The sequence below is a fragment of the Neomonachus schauinslandi genome, chromosome 2 (assembly GCF_002201575.2).
Source record: "Neomonachus schauinslandi chromosome 2, ASM220157v2, whole genome shotgun sequence".
Taxonomy (NCBI): Eukaryota; Metazoa; Chordata; class Mammalia; order Carnivora; family Phocidae; genus Neomonachus; species Neomonachus schauinslandi.
In genome coordinates this window covers 76,575,231-76,597,069 of record NC_058404.1, presented here as the reverse complement: position 1 = coordinate 76,597,069, position 21,839 = coordinate 76,575,231, and the positions used below count along the sequence as shown (strand labels likewise).

The window sequence follows — 21,839 nt, the reverse complement described above, 5'->3', positions numbered from 1 at the left end:
AACAGGGCTACTGGAGCTCTTGTTCAGGTACAATGATGGCAGAAGACAGCGGCACAGCCTCAGCAGGAATATCCAAATAGCCTCCCACTTATCACCAGTAGAAACTGTCCTATCAGGACAGAAACAAGCACCCTGTCCACAATCCATCTTACTACCACTGGATCTTGAAGAGCCCACCAAAAAACCCTCTAAAAAACGACAACAACAAAAATCTTCAGTGCTTAAAGAGAAGTCCAAACTGAAGGACTCAGTTTAAAAAATTTTTTAAAAGGTAATTCTTCTAGAACTCTAGAAAGGTTATTTATTTAAATGTAATTTATTTTGTGAAGCAAATTTTACATTTTAACAAATTAAATGAGTGAAAATGAGATTTTTACTTTTATGTACATAAAATTCAAATAATGGAAAGAGAGTAGGATATAATAGCCTGAGAATTAAGGAGCTGGTAAGTTTTTATTATTGACCTATGGCATGACTCACTATACAGATCAAACTAATACACAGTCCTCAATTATTCGATTAGAGAGTTTTACAGATTCCAGTGAAATAGTACAAGGTCTTAGAACAAATATACCTAAATGTAAGTAAGGCTTTCCTTTTTCTAAAAAGGCAAAACAAAACAAAACCAAAAACCTCACAAAACCACCATTTATCCATTTATTATTCCTCATAGTCAGTGGATCACCTGTGAAATTCTGCTATTCATTAGCAGATCTGGGCCAGATTTCGCTGCTCTTGGTAATACTCAGTCATGTGTTTGTGGTCAGCTGAGGGCTGGCTTAAGATGGCTGCTGATGATACAATCTAGCCACCTCCATGTGCTAGTCACATCTCTCTGCAGCTTAACCTGGCCATGTTAGGGACATGTTCTCAAAGTGATCCCAGAGAAGCAGAAGAAACAGATGATTCTAGAACTGGGCCAGAAAACATAAGGGTTAAGACCGGAGCACTCTGTCAGACCAGAGAGCATGGAAGTTATCAAAGACTGTACTAAGATTGTATCAAAATAACTCAGGAGCAACTTAAAGAAGCTCCCTGTGGTCAAAAGCAGGAACAAATGAATGAACATCAATGAAAATAATAACTGCAATGGACTGAAACATAAAATACATGTACGTCTGTGAGTTCATAAAGATGTTTTTTAAAAAGTTAGGTCCCATTGGAAGATGTTAGGAATGAGTCACTGTTTTGAAAAACAATGTAAAAAGAGAGAAAAAAAATCAAACTTTTATTCTGCCTTTCCAAAGCAATGTACCATTGAATCACCTAGTAGGAGATGAAGGGAAGTATCTCATTATAGAAGGACTCTCAAAAATAAATGAAATTAAAGTGAGAGAATGTAAATATCATGATTTTGCCATGATTATACAACCACTGATTCCAAGCATTAAATATCAATGGCAACTAACATCACAAAAAGATAAGTAAAGAAGATATTACATGCCCTCTGAGAGAAAAATGCAAAAACTTCCTATGAAACAGTCTTGCCACAAATATCCAATCTGCATTCTATCAACCTCTGGAACCAACTACCAATTTATAAGAAATATAGAAGATGGGGGCGCCTGGGTGGCTCAGTCGTTAAGCGTCTGCCTTCGGCCTAGGTCATGATCCCAGGGTCCTGGGATCGAGCCCCGCATCGGGCTCCCTGCTCCGCGGGAAGCCTGCTTCTCCCTCTCCCGCTCCCCCCGCTTGTGTTCCCTCTCTCACTGTGTCTCTCTCTGTCAAATAAATAAAAAAATCTTTAAAAAAAAGAAATATAGAAGATGGAGAAACCTGTTAGACTATTCCACAGGGACGCAATAAGCAAATTCCAGACTGTGAGAAAAGATATAAGACAAACCATGTTTCTTCAACTGATAAATTGGAAAGAAAGAAAAGATGAAAGAGAAACCTACAGAAGAGACTTAAGACTTAATCAGTATCAACTGATTGAACTGTGTGGTCCTTATTTGGATCCTGATATGAATAAACACACTAAAAAAAATTATGGAAGTTGTAATTCAATTGGAAATGTGATACTTACTAGGCTTTTGATGATATTAAGAAATTATTGCTAATATTTTAGGTTTGCTAATGGTATTATGGTTATGCTTTAAAAGGGACTTTATTCTTTTTTAAAGATTTTATTTATTTATTCATGAGACAGAGAGAGAGAGAGGCAGAGGCAGAGGGAGAAGCAGGCTCCCGCACAGTAGGGAGCCTGATGCGGGACTCAATCCCAGGACCCTGGGATCATAACCTGAGCCGAAGGCAAACGCTTAACTGACTGAGCCACCCAGGTGCCCTAAAAAGGGACCTTAAAAAGAAGTACATATTGAAATATTTATGAATAGAATGATATGATGTCTAGGATTTGCTTCAAAGTAATATGAGAAAGCAGGAAGACAGGAAGACAATGAATATAAAAATAAAATAAGAGTAACCATGAGTTGATAATTACTGAGCAGGGTTACTAGTTGATGTAAATTTATTGTGCTAATTTGTCTACTTTTGTATATGCTTGAAATTCTCTATGATAAAAAGCTTAAAAGAAATATAACCTTATTCTGTATTATAAAATGATGATTCAGGAATATTCTATTTATTGATAATCTAGGACAGAAAAGGAAAGTTCTTGAAGAACCTAAGATATGGGAAAATACTTAGAAAGTTAACAAACAGGGACGCCTGGGTGGCTCAGTTGGTTAAGCGGCTGCCTTCGGCCCGGGTCATGATCCCAGGGTCCTGGGATCGAGTCTCACATCGGGCTCCTTGCTCAGCAGGGAGCCTGCTTCTCTCTCTCTCTCTCCCTCTGCTTGTGCTCTCTCTGTCAAATAAATAAAATCTTTAAAAAAAAAAAAAGAAAGTTAACAAACAGTGTGATGTATGTGTATGAGTATACAAATATAAAATGTAATCATTCCTTATTGATATGTGGTAAATAAGGAGTAATTTTTGCTTATTTATATGTTTTACATTTAAACAATTGAATACAGTTAATATTTTATAACTTGGGGAAAATGTCATGTATATTATATCATTTAACACATTTAGTGAATGGCAGGCCCTGTGCTAGGCATGAGAGAAATAATGGTGAACAAGAACTCTCTCATATGGAGTTCAGTGGGGGAGACAAAAAGAATCAAAACAAGTAGGTAGAAGGATATATAAAATGCAGGACTCTGATGGACTCTGAGAAACAAACTGAGGGTTCTAGAGGGGAGGGGGTGGGGGGATGGGTTAACCTGGTGATGGGTATTAAAGAGGGCACATATTAAATGGAGCACTGGGTGTTATACGCAAACAGTGAATCATGGAACACGACATCAAAAACTAATGATGTGTAATGTATGGTGATTAACATAATAAAATTTAAAAAAAAAATAGGATATTTCAGGTGCTATGAAAGAAACAGAGCAGAATATCAGGGAAGAAAAATAGTAATGGTCTCCATAAGGAGGTGACCTACAGGACTAGAGTCAGCCACTCACCAAGTAGGACATGAACATTAAAGGCAGAGAAAGCAAAACTCTGAATTGGGAAAGAATAATTCTAAGTCAAAAAAGGTTTAATCACTGGATTTACATCATTAGAAATTAGATTTAAAGAAGATTCATTTTGTGGTAGTGAGTGATGGATTAGACCAGGGTAAGAGGCAGCAAAGAGATCAGACAGGACACCTGGAGTAGTGTACAGGTACTTGTCTTTTTTATCCAAGTGCTGGTGAGGAGTGTCCATGATACTAACACCCTTTAAAGAAGTTAATATTTTAGAATAATCTCTTCCTAAAAAAGAATACAACTGTCAATACTTTTAACTGTTACCAGCTTTATCATGCTTTTTTCAAAAATCTTCAATTTAAATTCTAAATTCAAGTTTAAATTTCACTTTGAGAAAATGAAAATACATTTAAAAGATAAATATATTAAAGTTAGTTATATTAAAGATTTTTAGAAAGTAATGTGAAAATTAAAGATAATCAAATTCATTGTGATATGCAAGATAACTGTATTTCAGATGATTCCTGAAAAATTACCTTGGACAAATCTCGGAAGTTGCTTGGCAAGGTAAGATCCAGTTCTTCTGATTCATAATTAGTGATGACCCAGGGAAACACTGGATACTGATTTAAGTCATTGTAACTCCGTCCTGAGAGAGAAAAAAAAAGTCATTCCATTTAGAATAATAAAACGAAATGATAAACAGATTCAGGAGTATCACTGGCTAAAAATAATAAGAACAACTTAACTTTTTGAGTGCCAGACATTGTTCTCAGTGTTAGACATATATTATTTGTTTTGACCCTATAATAAAACTATGAAATTATCATCCCCATTTTATGGATGAAAAATTGAAGCACAAAAGGTTAAAAACTTGTCCCAAACCATCTAACTAGTAATGTTCAAATCATATTCAAATCCAGATACTCTGGCCCCAAGTTTATGTTCTGATAAAATATACTTGGCTATTTTTTATTACTTGAAAGCCTGTACCAAACAAAATATTTTTTATTAATACTTAAAAATTTTTTCAATTCTCATAGAGCTTTTCCAAACAAGAATCCTTTCTCTGCCATTAATTAAACAACCAATCAACCAACTAATCAACTAAATATAAATGACTTAACCTTGGGGCGCCTGGGTGGCTCAGTCGTTAAGCGTCTGCCTTCGGCTCAGGTCATGATCTCGGGGTGCTGGGATCGAGCCCCGCATCGGGCTCCCTGCTCGGCGGGGGGCCTGCTTCTCCCTCTCCCACTCCCCCTGCTTGTGTTCCCTCTCTAGCTGTGTCTCTCTCTGTCAAATAAATAAATAAAATCTTAAAAATAAATAAATAAATAAATAAATGACTTAACCTCTCTGGACATTCACTCGTCACCTGTAAAATGAGGGAGTTGTACTAAATAACTCTAAAATTTCTGTGACAGCTTTCAAATTCTATGATCCTCTGAATATAATGCAAAGCGTCATCAATGTTGGCTTCCTCCACTCCTTAATGCTGCCACATACTCTTCTACACTTCATTTAAACTAATGACATTCAATGAGACATTCAGGTCTATTAAAAATATGAATAAAACAAAGGATGAGATAGCCCTTCTATAAATATATATATACATACAGCAGTTTTCTGGATATCACCACTTTAAGGAGGCAGCATAGTGGATGAAATCATTGTTTCAAGAGTCAAAACACTAGTATTTGAATCCCAGTTCCACTATTTACTAGTCTATACTCTACCTTTAGTTAGATTTAATGTGAACAGACTCTTATGGCTAAAATATAAGGGGGACAAGTATATTAATCTTGTTTGAATTCCTTTATATTGTATATTCTATCATGTTTTCTCTTCCTCAAATATATACTGATGTCATATCAATATGCAGCTAAATATTACAGTTCTTCAAACAGATCCTTGGTATCTGAGTCTTCCTTATGATTTGATGTTTTTAACTTTATTTCACTCTATCCATCTTGAGGACTATTAAAGTAACAGAGTTCTTCCTTGACTGACCTGGAAACAGTCTTAACAAAACATGAATAACTAGGACAATTTTAATTCAGAGGTCATTATGTCACTACATATTTCTGTCAATTTTAATTCTCCCAGAAAAAAGTAACCAAATTTAGCAGCAAAACCACTCTATTTTGATTCCCTTCACCCATCTCTCTCCTTCTGATTGAGACATTAGTAAACATGTTAGTAAAATTCTCATTTTGCCCCCTCTGTTTAAATGATCAAATTTATTATATGTACAAAAAAAAAGGTATGCACCAGCTCATTGTAAATAGACTTTTATTAATTAAGTTAAACTCTCTATATAGTTATTGAATGCCTACTGACTGTCTTTTGGAAAATGTGCCATGGGATCATGAGAACCTGTATGTATCACAGATAACGGTGTAAAAGAAATCTTAAATAATGTGAGATTCAACCCCACCTTCTAGTGTATTTAAAACTATCCAAAACAAATTACTGGTTCTATTCTTTAAAAAGAATATTTGAAGTATGTATCTAAAAGACACTTTAAGCACAATAGAAGCTATTTGAGGTAGACCATTTCATAAATGTTGCTCCCTAATTATTACTGTGCATTTAATCTATGTGTTAATTGACTTATCACATGCTAAATATATCCATTAAGCTTGTTATGTAAGTTTTCTGTTTCTCACTGCTACTTAAAAATCCTTTCAGTCACTAATACTTACATAATCTCTATTTAGTTCAACATAATTATTCAAACTTTCTTCATTCCTTTCCCTCAACTGGCTGTGAGCTGAACATTCCTTAACTTATAAAATTTAGACTTTTCAATGTGAACGCTTAACTTCCAATTTTCGTAATAGTCCCTCTCTTCCCCTCTTTTCTAACAGTGCCTTTATTCTTCGTGAGCTGTAATTCTTTCACCTGAGCTCTTGAGCCTGTCTCACTCATAACTTGCATTGTTATTTTTCCTCTCTGTCCCTCTTTCATGGTTTCTCACCTTTGCCTTAATCCATTCCCTTTCACTATTACACAAGAAAACTGTAATAACAGATCTAATGTTCTCATTTCAGCTCCAACCATTCAGTTCTTACAATCAACCTTTTTTGTTTGCTTTTAAAATGAACCCCTAAAAAGTAGCCAACAAGTTCCCAAATGTCCAAGCTAGAGGCATGCCCTGTACTCATTCTTAAGTCTCCCGTACCTCTCTGTAATATTTAGTACAGGCAACCAACACCTTTCTCTCTCTCTTTCCCCTTGCATCTCAAGACATTTGCTATATACCTCAGTTTTCCTTCTCCTCAGTCTAAAAACTCTGGGATCACTCATTCTCTTTTCTCCTTTACTAACTTTCCCTTTGTCTTCTTGTCACCGACAAGAACATTCACCAGACCTTGTCTCACTGCTTTCTATATTATCTGGCTTGGTAATCTCAACTCATTCTTGGTGATTTCTAATCTATGCAGATGAAATCCAATGTCCTATCTCCAAATTCCAAATACCTTCTTTGACCTATACTTCTAAAAATTCTTTTTGATATCTTAACTTGGATGTCTATCTGCACAGTAAAATCATCTTCTTTCCCTAGACCATTTTTTCTGACTTCCTTTCTATTAATGGCACCACCATTTCCCCAGTGATTCAGACCAGAAGCCTGGAAACCTTTTCTGATACTTCTTTTCTCATTTACCCCTTACATTCAGTCAGCCCGATGTCAAATGGTTTGTACCTTATAAATCTTACGTCATTTAATCTATAAATTCCCGCTATCACCCCTCTAATGCAAGCTCCCGTTATTTTTTTATATATAATTCCTAACTGTGCTCTCTGCCTAGTTTCTCTCCACTCCAGTTTGTCCTTTATTCTGCCTCCAAGTTAACTTCCCATATAATTCTAGTATCACTTATTTGCTGAAAAACTTTCAGAAGTTGCCCTGTGAATTGACTGCTAACTCCTCAAACTGACAGAAAATCTTCCACAATGTGTCTCCACACTACCTTTTTCGCTTTCTTTCTCATTATATCTTTATGAAAATATACTTTATGTGTGCACATACATATACACATGTATAAACTATACCATTAATTGTTCTCTAGCTATATCTTACATTTTCCCACCTTTGTATGTTTCCTTATGCCTTCAGTTTTACATGGCATGACTTGTAATCTTTCAACTACCACCTCTACTAAAGTAATATCCGTCCTTATATGAACATGAAATCCTTCCTGATTTTTTCCTTACTCCCAACAACTGGATGAATATAATTTCCCTCTCTGACCTTTTAATCCCCATAGTACTTTGTATTTCTTTTATTGAATCTATACTCCTTGCTCCAGAATCATGTAAATGTTTATATTCATACTTAAAATAACTTCTCTGAGAGCAAGCAACATGCCTTATTCTCTCTGTACCTCCTTTGCACCTCAAATATAAACTGTGCCAGTTTGTTGAACTGAATCTCAAATGTCACACAAACACATTCCCTGTTTTCTTTATTCTAGTTATCACAAATGAAAAGTAATGACACATTTCTATTCTTTACTCTCTTTTTTAAAATTTATTTTTGTTTGGATTCAATTACCCAACATATGGTACATCCTTAGTTTTTGGTGTACTTTTCAATTCATTAGTTCGTATTCATTAGTTACATGTAACACCCAGTGCTCATCACATCACGTGCCCTCCTTAATGCTCATCACTAAATTACCCCACCCCCCACCCACTTCCCTTTCCACAACCCTCAGTTCTTTACTCTCTTTCAAAGAGAACAGCTTCAATGGGTGACGTTCAGTAATACTTCTTGATTACAGACCTTGTATAGAGCCATTTATTCTTTTTTTCCCCAAAGATTTTATTTATTTGAGAGAGAGAGAATAAGAGAGAGAGGAGCACATGAGAGGGGGGAGGGTCAGAGGGAGAAGCAAACTCCCTACCGAGCAGGGAGCCCGATGCGGAACTCCATCCCGGGACTCTAGGATCATGACCTGAGCTGAAGGCAGTTGCTTAACCAACTGAGCCACCCAGGTGCCCCTAGAGCCATTTACTCTTTAGATTTTCACATGTGGGTCATAATATAAGTATTCCTTTACTTAATATTTTACCCAGTTTTCTTTTTTCAATGTTATATTTTTGTTTCATCATATAATACACTTCTGATTAAGTTATTAACAGGTTAAGACTTTATATGGTTTTTATTTCTACTATCCCATAAAGAATCCATTCTTACTATATTAAATAGTTAGACATTTTCATTTTAGATTTTTGGAAAAAAGTGTGTATACCCGTTTTTAATTTTCTCAAGTAGCCAGCAGTTCGTATGTAAAACTGTAAACTCTACTATCAAAATTACTCTTGATAAGGTACTCATGTAGTAATAATGAAAATAAAAGTAAGCTACTTATACTAGTACTCAAAATAATCTAATAATATCACAATTAATAATTTATCATTTGAAAAAAATTATTTACCATTTGAAATAAGATTACCTGCTATTGTGTTGAGAAACATCAAATACTCAAAATTTGAAATCTCTCTATGCTGCCATCGCTGGGTCATATTAGAAGCTTTAAAAAGTTGACGTGGACTAGCTAATGAGATACGCCTGCAAAAAACAGAATTTGATGTAGAATCATTTTAATTACAACATGATAATAAATTATGAATATCTGTGCCTATTCTGTATATTTGACATACAAAATGATATCTGTGTATTCTGAAAAGTTCTACTCATGTTTTACTAATGAATACACAAAATGTTTCAATGCACAATTAATGGTTAAATGATTTGGACTAACCACAGGTCCATGATACATGATCTATTCATTAGATTATATTCATTACAATGCCACTATAATATCTAGGTTCCATAAATGTTGATTAATAATAGTATGATTAATAACTTACTGATTTACTGATATAAAAGGAATTATAGTAACTGAGAAAGACATATAAAATTTTATTCACATCTTTTTTGTGTGTGTGGGTTTTTTTGTGTGTATTCACATCTTTATCAATTTTTTTTTTAAAGATTTTATTTATTTGAGAGAGAGAGAATGAGAGAGAGCACATGAGAGCGGGGAGGGTCAGAGGGAGAAGCAGACTCCCTGATGAGCAGGGAGCCCGATGCGGGACTCGATCCAGGGACTCCAGGATCATGACCTGAGCCAAAGGCAGTCGCTTAACCAACTGAGCCACCCAGGCACCCACATCTTTATCAATTTTAATAGTTCTCTTAAAGACAACACGTTTGTACATTTTAAATTTAAATATTATGTTTATATACCTTTTATAACAGGGGAAAGAAGGATTCTAAACTCTTTACGTGTCTATTCATGGGGTGGGACAAAGGTAAGAGAAACTATTATTTTTTTACACAGCTTAATAATAGATGACCAAGTTTTCTGTTTTTTTAATGCAGTGTAAATAACAAAAGATGTAACTGACTACTACTAAATAACAGTGGAAAATAGGTGGCAGGATTAATACATTCAGAGCCTAGAATCTCAGAGAAGTATGCTGTCACGGTTCTTCCTACCACCAAGGACAAGGTAACTATATTTTTTAAGTTTTATTTTCAAAGGTATAATTTACATACTATAAAATTTACCCATCTAAGTGTACTATTTAATTATTTATTAATATATTTCTAGAGTTGTGTGATTAGCACCACAATGTACTTCAGAACAATTCACCACCACAAAAACTTGCCTTGTGCCTATTTACAGTTAATCCCCATTCCTATCCTCAGCTCCAGGCAACTATCAATCTGCTTTCTGTCTCTATAAACTTGCATTTTCTGGACATTTCAGATAAATGGAATCATACATCATGAAGGCTTCTGCAACAGGCTTCTTCACTAACCATAATGTTTTTGAGATTCATCAATGTGGCAGCATGTCATTAGTAATTCATTTTTTTGATTGCTGAATAGTATTCCAGTGTATGAATATAGAATATATCACATTTTTAAAACCCATTCACCAGGAGTGCCTGGATGGCTCAGTGGGTTAAGCCTCTGACTCTTGCTTTTGGCTCAGGTCATGGTCTCAGGGTCATGAGACTGGGTCTTGTGTTGTGCTCTGCGCTCAGTGGGGAGTCTGCTTGGGATTCTGTCTCTCCAGACTGGTGAAAAATCCATTCACCAACTGATAGATATTTAAATTGTTTCTGGTTTTGGATTATTATTATTATTCCAGTTTGTATTACTATGAATATTCACAAACATGTCTTTGTATGAACATATGTTTTCATTTCTTTTGGGCAGAATCCTAAGGGTGGAATTGCTGCGTTGTAGGTTGCATTTACATTTAACTTCTTGAGAAACTGCCAAATTGTCTTCCATTCTAACAAGCAATATATGAGGTTCCAATTTTCCACATCTCTGCCAATACTTGCCCCTATAATGTATTTTTTACTATAAACATTCCAGTGAGTGTAAAATGGTATCTTATTATAGTTCTAATATACATTGTTCAGTAACTTTTCATGGCTTATCACCATTTGTGTATCTTCTTTGGTAAAATGACTATTCAAATCTTTTCTTCCTTCATTAATTGAGGTTTTTGTCTTATTATTGAGTTGTAAGAATTTTGCATACATTCTGAATACAAGACTTTTATCAGATATATTATGTACAAATATTTTTCTCAGTCTAGGACTTCTCTTTTCATATACTTAGTGGTGTCCTTTAAAGCATGAAAGTTTTAAATTTTTATTAAATCTAATTTCTCAATTTTTTTCTTTTATGGATTACGCTTTTGGTGTCACATCTCAGAACTCTTTGCCTACTCCAGGGTCATGAAGCTTTTTCTCCCACAGTTTGAAAAATTTTTTAGTTTTAGCTTTTAAATATAAGCCTATGACACATTTTGAGCTAATTTTTTATAAATACTGTGTGATAAGTGCCGAAGTTCATTTTCTTGCATGTGACTATCCAAATGTCTCAGCACTATTTGTTCAAGGATTATCTTTTCCTCATTGAATTGTGTTAGCACATTTGTTGAAAAAAAATGATTTTATTTCTGTATTCTCAATTTTGTTCCACTGATTTATATGCCCATCCTTTTATAAATATCAGACCATCTTAATTACTGAGGCTTTATAGTTAGTTTTGAAATCAGGTAGTTGAAGTCCTCTAACTTTATTCTTTTTCAACATTGTTTCGGCAATTCCAGATCCACTGCATTTCAGCTTCTCAATATCTCCAGGGAAGTCTGCTAGATTTTGATAGGGATTGCATTGACTTTATAGATCTGGGGAGAACTGACATCTTAATCATACTGAACCTTCTGATCCACGAGTATGGAATGCCTCCATTTATTTGATGTCTGTCTTTAATTTCTATCAGGCATATTTGATAGTTTTCAATATACAAATCTTACACTTCCTCTGTCATCTAGGAATGAAGACTTTTTTTCCCCCTTTCTAATCTGGATGCCTTTAATTTCTCTCTCCTTCTCTTCCTTTCTTACTGCACAGGCTGAAATCTCTAACATACTGTTGATAGAAATGGTGAGAACGGGGGACATTTTAGCCTTCCTGATCTTAGGGGAAAGCATTCAGTATTTCAACATTGTTTCCCAATTACTATACCTTTCTTTTGAGCTCTAACTTCCTATTCAACATTTCAGTCTGGACATCACTCAGGGGTTTCAATTTCAATAGATCTAAAACTAAACTCATATTCTGTTCACCCACCTTGTCTCCACAACCCGACCTCAACCTTGGGAGGACAGATACACAACCATTCCTTCTCTAGTGTTCCCAATCTCAGTAAATGCTATTCAGCAGCTTAAACTAAAACTTGGCAAGACACACTAGACACCTCCTTCCCTTATCATCCTCCATTATCTAACTAATCTCCAAATCACACAAATTGTATGTCCTCAAAATTTCTAAACAAGATGTCTCTTTTTAACTGCACTATCAGCACCACATATCATCTGGATTTCCACAATAAACTGCTGTCTCTGAACTGACACCCTCTTCCCAGAATCACTAAGTTCCAATGATATTTGCCTTCCAACATTTCTTAAAATACTGAAACCTCACCTTATTTCAGGACCTTTGCAAATGATATTTCTGCTTTCAAAGGTAAGCTGATTCTATTCTTTCAAATAAAACTTAAGTCATATAGGAAGACATTTCTGACAACATAATTCAAAGCATCTTATCTCTACTCCACTAATCACTACTATAACACCCTTATTTATATCCCTCCCATCACTTACACAGTTATTTATCTTGTTTGCATATTTGTTAAAACATGCATGGGTAAGATGGTATCTATCTTGTACACTGCTGGATAACAGACACACTGTTAGTGTTTGAGATCTACTTAAATTGCTGATTTAATGAATTAACCTACACCTAGCTTTCATTAACTGAGGGAAATCATTACAAAGATTTCCCAAGTATGATAACACTAATGAATAAAACTTAAAAAATAGAGATAATTAGTAGACAAAAATACTTTTTTTTATTAAGATAAAGAAATTTACTACACCATTCTGAGCTGCTTCATTCTGAACCTGAAATTCCTCATTAAATTATAAAACTATCTAATCAAAATCCTCACTGGCATTATAAAGCAACCACTGCTTATAATCTAGAAGGGCCACTTTAGGTGCTCCTTTTACATAAGAGTTGTACCCTCTGGTAGTTTTAAAACACATCCATAAATTCTTTGATACTTTCTCTTCAAGAAGTGGAACTTCTCCCCTCCCTTGGAGCCTGGGTATTTAATGACTACATTATAATGAATATAATGTAGCAGAATTGATGACCTACTCTACCTATCAAGGTCATAAAAAGACATTGGGGCTTCTGCCTCATTCCCTTTTGAATCACTTACTGTGGGAAAGTCAGCTCCCATGTCATGCAGACATTCAAGCAGCCTATGAAGAGCAGACTTGATAGGACACATTTATTTCTTCTTTTCTAATCAAGATGATCAGTAGTTTTCCTTTTCCCTTTTCCTTTTGTTTTCTGGTAATGCTTTTCTGTGGATTTGGAATTCAGGTAATGCTGGCCTCATAGAATAACTTTAAAATTTTATCCTTCTTTTCTGTTTTCTGTAATAGTTTGCCCAGAAATGGTACTATTTCTTCATTAAATATTTGATAGAATTTGCCAATGAAACCATTTGAGCTAGGAATTTTCTCTATCAGAAGACCTTTAACTACAAATTCAATTTCCCCTGTAGAGGTATTAAGGTTACCTATTGCATAGAAATCTGTCCATTTCATCTAACTTGTCTAAGTAGCACAAATTTGTTCATAATATATCCTTATTTTCCTTTTAATATCTGTAGGATCTGTTGTGATGTCCCCTCTTTCATTCTTGATATTGGCAACTTGTGTCTTCTTTTTCTTCATAAGTCTTGTATATATATTTATTACATTTGTTAATCTTTTCATATAAACAACTTTTCATTGCATTGATTTTTCTTTATTGTTTTTGCTTACATTTTTATTAATGTTCTGCCTTTATGTTTATTATTTTCTTCTTTCATCCTACTTCAGTTTACATTTGCTCCTCTTTTTCTAGTTTTTTTTCAGATAGAAGTTCAGTTGACTAAAATAATGCATTAAATAATCATCATTTAATATGAAGCATAAAAGAGAAGTAAGTGTAAAATAAGAAAATTAAGAAAAAAGTAAGAAAAAAGTATTAATAAAGATTATTTTCCAAATCTTTCTCATATAAAACAGTACCTGGTTTGAGGCAACCCAAAGCTGGTTCCAATACCAACACGAGGTAGATAGTTAACTACTTTCTTTACTGTTGCAGGGTCTGGGAAGTTGAACATTACAGCAACTATGAAAAATAATTTTTAAAAGTTAGAACACAATATAACTTCCTTCTTGGAAAACTGACTTCTTGGTCTAATAAAATATTTACTCTTAACTCAGGTATACAATTCCTGCCATTTTACTTTTATTATAGTGCACACCAAGTTTTAGTATTAATATGCCAGAGGTAATATTCATTTTACTTATAAATACCTTAGCCATAGACAGTTCCTTCTCTAAATGCTGTCAGAAGTTCTAAAAACTGTTGTTGCATTAATATGACGTGAAGCTGAGATTAGCTACATACATATGTATGTTAAACATACGTATCTGTGAGTTTCTATAAATACTGAAGTTTTAACTTTATATAGTTAACAATCTAACACACACCAAAAATACTACAGATTTAAGTACTAAATTGTCACATTTATTTCCAATGATAAAGAGTTTAAAAGTTATCCTCCTTACAATTTTTATATGTTCATAATTTATATGTTCACATAATCCAGAACAATGTGTGACCTAAAGGAAAACTTTTCCTCTCTAGTTAATAATCAAATTTAAATGTTTTCTAATCATCTCTATTTCAATAATACATTTTGAGAATATCAAGAAACACGCATCAATATACATAAACATATTGAGTACATAAATGTTAATTTATTACAGTCATCTATAAATTTTTAATCTTAAGAAATACGAAAATAAGAAAGTCAAAATCATGAGAGATAAATTAGAAGATATAAATTTGGACAGTCTTAAAATTTTAATTATAATTTCAGTATCATAACCTCTAAGTACTCATCTAGAAAATGATCTTTCTTTGCTACACAGCTTAAAAAAAATTCTTCAGTCCAAAAACAATTTATCAATTTGGTATAGCTTTAAATACTGACATTACCAACATGTTTCAGGTAAATAAGTGTATGATCATTCACTAAGGACCCAAAACATATTTGGAACTGTCATATATATATATCCAACATACCTTTTTAATAAGCCATCCCTATACATCCATTATTATATTGAATATAGGGGAAAAAACAACAACAGAAAAACTATCATAAGTTATGGCAGATAATGAAGGCCATGAAGGAAAGGCAAAAGAGAAACACATACAAAAGCAAGGACACATAAGAAATTTTAAAAGAGGAAAATATGAATGAGGATGAGCAAGTAATAAATATTGTAAGATTGTAACAAAACCCCTTTGGGACAGCAACAATGCAGGTTGAAATAAAGTGTGAAACATTCACTTGATTATTTGCCTGGAAGAATAATGTTTACATTAGGAAAAGAGGTATGTATAGGGGAGAAGACCAAATAGGAAAGGAAAAAACATCTCTATCTAAAGAAATGTGTATTCTCTAAAGACACATGATTCTATAAAGGGAAAATAATGTGTATATGGAATATACATTACTTCGTGTAGATTTTTTTAAACGACAACTTGTAGATTATAGAAAGAGAAAATCAAACTTCAATCTACTTACATATAAGGAGTATGTACAATAAGTCACTAGTTTTTATATATTCTCCTTTTATGGCTCCACTCATACCCACCAATGCTTTTACTTCAAGTTCACCTTGTCTCTCCTTCTTGTCTTAATTAATTTCACCAAGTTCCATTTTAAACCCACAAATTGAATTTTAGTTCTTTCAAGAATGATGTAATACAAAGCAACCAGGACACTTGAGTACCATTTTCTGATGGTCCCTTTATAAATGGCAATAGATTAGACAAAAGATTGAATAAATGTATGAATCATTTGATTACCCTCTCCCCTCTCCAAATGCATCCACCTTCCAGAAGGAGTTTAAGCATCAGAGCAATATTGAGAACATCAAAATTCCATAACTGATTAAACGGTTAGTTATTCGCCATATTTAGAAAACCGTGCACTAATCTGTGATATGGCCAGAAAACTAAAACTACTACAAATAATTCTAAGAATGACCAATTGGAGAAAAAACCATGAAGATGCATGTGGTTCAAAAAATGAGGCCAGTATGGCAGAGAGTAGACTACAAATTACTATCTAAATGGAAACAATACGGTATGTTCAAAAATGAAATCTGAAAGAGGTGGAGGTTAGCTTTATAACAATATACTTCTGAAACATATTACCTCTGTTTGCCATAAAGATCTCTAAGGCTGTATTTTGCAAAAGATAACGACGAGAAAAGATTGATCGTATCTCTGTGAACAGCCATTTTCCATGCAGCCCTTCTGTATATGCCAGGATCTAATGAGGAAAAAAATAAGCACAAGTAAGTAACAACAGTTTAATTTTTTCTTGTTGTTTTTCCCCCTGAATAAAACAGAAAAGGCCCTATTAAAAATAATTTCTAAAAATTGAAAAAACAGTTACTGAAATAATTTGGAGGGAGACTAAGAAAATAGATTGCAACTTATGGAAAGGAAGCTCAATGAAAAAGCAGAGCAAAATTATAAAACATCTATTTATAAATATATTTTGGGCTTTTAAAAGCAGTGATGTAATCTATTGCTTTTCAGGAAATACAAATTGCATTATTTAGTGAAAGTAAAATTTTAGATAAAAAGAAGAAAGACCTCAAAAGAATGCCTTACATGCTTATAGATCACATATACAATTCAGTTTCATATAATACAATTTTAATATATTCAGAAATATTTTTTTATGTTATACGAGGTTTTCAGGTTGGTTTTTTTGTTTTGTTTTGTTTAGTATAGTTGAAACACAATGTTACATTAATTTCAGGTGTATAACTTAGAGATTTGATGAGTTTATATATTATGCTATGTTCACCATAAGTGTAGCTACCATCTGTCCTGTTATATTGCTATTACAGTATTATTGACTGTATTCCTCATGCTGTGCCTTTTATTCCTGTGACTTATTCATTCCATAACTGGAAGCCTGTATCTCCCACTCCCCCTTCACCCATTTTACCCAGCCCCCCCCCCCCCCCCCCCCCCGCCACCCTCAGGTTTTTCTCTGTATTTATAGGTCTGACTCTGCTTTTTGCTTGTTTATTCGTTTGTTTTTTGTTTTCTTTTTTTTTGGTTCTACTTCAGAAGTACCTTTTATATATTTTAAAATATATATTTAGAGTAAATCCTAAGATTTCTCATTGCAAGGAGAAATTTTTCCCCCTTTTTTCTTCTTTTTTAAAAAAATTGTTATCTATATGAGAAGATGAATGGACGTACTGTGGTAACTGTTTCACAATATATGTAAACGAAACCATCATGCTGTATTCCTTAAGCTTATACAGTGTTGTATGTCAATTATTTTTTAATAAAACAAAAAAATTATATATATTCAAGTTCATAACTTTAAAAAATCACACTTTTAAGGTCACTGTTAAGGCAACAGTCATTCATTCAGAAAGCACAAAGACTGACTGTATAAGAGGTTAAGTATCATTTTGTCAGCTAGGCTAAACACAAACCTGCAAATGAACTCAACATAATCTCTCCATGGAGAAGGTGGTTGTCAGAGTAACTTGTTACAATTCTTGTCATCACATGTGACAGACGCAGTAGCTTAGAATGCTTTGCCAACTCAAAGTAATCCTGTCTTTAGTCCTAAGCCACTTTGTTGCTTTGTTATTCAAGTTTTGTTTTTTAAAAAGTTCATTTCAAAAGCTTAATTATGAAGGTGTTAAAGGAAAACCAGATGTGGGATTTCTTACACCAGTACTTCACCTAATATTAATTTAATAAAGAAAATTAGATGTATTTACTACCAAAACCTAATGAAAATCCCTGAAAGCAAACAATTAAGATATATCTCTGAAAAGTAACCACCATTAAGAAAGACAAATAGAATGACATGTGATTATGATATTGCATGGTGGGGACAAAGATGGGATAAGCAAGGAGAGGAAAAAATAATAAGAAGAATTTACCCTACAAGAACTTTCTTTTCTATATTCATTTCCATTTCCTAGATCTTAAATGCAAACAAATCTATCTATATTCCTCAATGTAAAATGCAATTTCTTTGGGAAAAAAGCAACCTTATTTAATTCACTAAGTATGTATTGAGATTTTTCCACCAATTCTATTTTTGGCACAAAGGATCTAAAAACAAAAGAATAACTCCAAGTCTCAGTGTTTTTTGAAAAACAAAACAAGAATTCTAAGGACCAAACAAACTTCCAGTTTTAAAACTGGTGATATAGAAATCTACCTTCATCCAGCCAATACTTGCATAAATAAGATCAGGAGAAATGAAAAGGAAAAGAGAGGAAAAAACTGTAAGTCTTATTCTCAAGATTTTTTGAAAGCAGAGGTTGCATGTACCTCTTTCTCTCACCATGACCAGTAGGTCCAAGCGTCCAGAGCCTACAGTGGCCTCCTACTTGGTCTTTCTCCCATCTTACCTGTAGAGTCTACTATGACCAGAGGAGCCAAAGAAAAAAAATTTTTAACAGAATTTTAAGATATAAATCAGATCACATCACTCATGCATTTAATGACCATCCAGTAGCATCTCGCTTCATGCATAATAAACACTGAAGCTCTTTATAATTGTTTATAAAGCCTTACATCTGAGACTCACAGATGAGCCCAATTCATTCTTCTTTGGGGCCTTTATACTTATTTTCTTGTCTGACTCCAATGTTCTCCCAAATCCTCACATAATTGGCTCACTCTTACATTAGATTTTTGCTCCAATACCACCTCCTCAGAGAAGCCACTGGATCTAAACCCCACTTCCTCCATGACCACCCCAAACTCAGCAGATTTCCTTCACAACACTTATCATTACCTGAAATTATGGTATCTGCTTGCTTGACTATTGTCTCTATTCAGCACTAGAATGCTAGAATCTAAGTTCTAAGAACAAAGACTTCTAGTATACTCTATTTCCATTTTCTAGAACAATGTCTGACACAAAGTAGATGTTTTTAAATGATTACATGAGTCAGTGACTGGCAACCTAAATTAATATATGGCCCTCAATATATGGCCCAAGTTCATTTTGTTTGGACCATATGATATTTTAAATATTAATATTTCTAGTTTCTCAGGAAAAACTAAGTGTCAAACCTAGATCTATCTGCCACATGGTAACAAATGACATACACTCACCATTTCGGCACAGTCTCTACTCATTCATTCATTTACTATTATCTGTCCAGTTCCCACTGGCATTTGAATTTGCCACCCTGGACTTATCAAGTAGGAGAGAATCCAGTATATGTTCTGTAACACTTATACTCCAATCTACTATCCAATTATTAGTAAGGAAAATGAGAGCCAGAGAAATTAAATAGTTAATACAAAGTCCCTTGGGAGTTAGTGGCAGAGTCTAGCCTGCTTCCAAATTCTCTAATCCAAAAATACAAAGGTTACAATATATACACCATATTGTCACATTTGTAAAAGGGGCCTTAAATATTTGTTAAACTACAATTCAACTTATCAGAATTTTAATCAACTACATTTGTCTTCCTGTACTTGGGTTATAGGTGAAAGAGGGAAATCAAAGAAAACTAATAACAAAGGCTCCTCTAAGGTCTATGACTAAGAATATCACACACTAATCTGAAAATTCTACTTTTTGTATCTATAAAGCTGTATAATAAGACCTGTTGCTCATAATGGTGGTTTCAGTCATTCTAAGATCATGGCCATGCAACTAAACATTTAATTATATTCAAAGATACTTCAGTTATTAATAAAAATAAGTGTACTAAAACATTATTATAAAATTTTTAATGTACTGAAGGTTTTCTAATTAATAAAAAATTCAATTTATATCCCATTCCTTTAAGCAGTATAGTTATTAAAAAGTCCACTTGAAGTGGTATGCTTCTTTAAAATGTTTTATTACCAAATTATATTCACAACTGCAGAAAATGACATAAGCCCCGTACCCATTACTCAACCATATAAAATCCTAACATTTTGCCATATTATTGCATATTTTTAAAAAATAAAGCATTTTAGATAGTGTTGAAATTCCCATATATAACCTTTCCTGATCCCATTTTCCTCCTTTGTCAGAGCCAATCACTATTCTTGTTTTAGCTTTATCATTCCCATGTCAGTTTTTATACTATTAGCACATATATATCCATAAATAATATCCAGCATTGTTTTGTATGTTTTCAAACCTGATATAAATCAGGTATCATACTGAATGTATGACAGCAGTGTGCTTTCAAAATTAAATATAATCAGGTCTAGTGTGTTAAAACTCAGAAAAAAAGAAACAGGAGGAGAGACAGACAAAATTATTTAAAATTGCCATAAGTATCAAAAATTAAAATCACACACGAAAACTAGCCTGACTTAACAAGAATTAACAAATGAAATTCTATACTTACGGTCAAGAGAGCTGGGTTTAAAATGGAAACAAAAAATCTTTTAACTAACAGAATTAGTAGCTGAAATTGATATAACATTTCTTTAAGGTATTCATTAGGAAAAGGTGTCAGTACTGAAATGCAGCTGAGGCCTAGCTAAGCAAGAGTTTTATTTCTTATTGGAGTAGTATATTCCTGGTCTGAGGCTTCACTTCAAAGTCTCTAGAGTTCAATTAAAACTGGATTAGGTAGAAGCAGACCCTTCTTTGGGACTTTCTGTTCACTGAAACTCTACATACACTGACAGCACCCTAGACAGAGGTCTAGCCCTCCAATGAATCAGTTGCTATGGAAACCATATCATTACCATTGCTCTGCAGTTATGACCCTAAGTCTAGAATAGCTTGAAAGCTTAAGCCCACAGCAGTCTTTGAATGTTTACCACCTTGTTTTAATATGCTTAGTACTGTTAATGGGTAAAAGTAAATTCAACTTTCTTTTTTTATAATTTGTTTAACAAAGATGGTTTATTAAAATGTTGAGGTAAGAGAAGGAAGAAAGAAATCAGTATTTAATTTTAAATATACACACATACACACACAAGTGTATATACCATTTCTTTACATTAAAAATATCAAACATATCTTCTTTAAAATTTTTATCTGAAAACTGTGCCTTCTTTCAGGGATATATTATTTTTCCCAAATAATACACACAGTGCCTTTTTTCTATCTTTCAAATAATATACTGTGAATACATATAAAAATTTCTTCACCCTGTTGCATTTATTGGCTTGAAAGCAAATCATTTTCTCCACTTTCCTTTTAATCATTTATTTTGAAAAGCTAATGAATTTATTCAAATAAAACTTTCTTTTGTTTGCTCATCCTCTGAGAGAAATAGAAATGTGTTTATTGCCCAACTGCAAAATGCTTTTACTGAATATCAAGCTTTAAAAAAATTTTTAAATAGTCTCTAAAAACAGTCATATTTGCTTCATTTAAGTAAAGAAAAAAGGTTTTGTTTTCAAAAACTATACAAACTACCCTCACTAAATTTAAAATGCTTTTTAAAAATTTTAAAGGGAAAAATATTAAAAAGTGATAAAATTTTTTACCTCAAAAATAAGAAATAGGTGTTTGCATATAAAAATCAGTAAAAAGCTTTTTAAAATATTATTCTTTCTTAATGTTTAAGACTGGCATTGCATACACTAGTCCCACATAGTTGTCAATTTTTGGAGAGGTTTTACTCTTTGAAACAATTCCATATTGATTTC

General features: G+C 33.4%; 1 protein-coding gene across 4 annotated transcripts in view; it reads right to left on the bottom strand.

The window, feature by feature from the left end:
- LRBA (LPS responsive beige-like anchor protein) overlaps positions 1 to 21,839 on the bottom strand; it is a 762,450-nt gene that overhangs the window by 189,442 nt on the left and 551,169 nt on the right. For all 4 annotated transcript variants that reach the window (XM_044912877.1, XM_044912874.1, XM_044912875.1 and 1 more), the window contains 4 exons: positions 16,383 to 16,500; positions 14,177 to 14,279; positions 8,948 to 9,063; positions 4,019 to 4,131 (listed from right to left, as the gene is read on the bottom strand). In XM_044912877.1, coding sequence (XP_044768812.1) covers positions 4,019 to 4,131; positions 8,948 to 9,063; positions 14,177 to 14,279; positions 16,383 to 16,500 — 450 coding nt within the window. The remainder of the gene's footprint in view (positions 1 to 4,018; positions 4,132 to 8,947; positions 9,064 to 14,176; positions 14,280 to 16,382; positions 16,501 to 21,839) is intronic.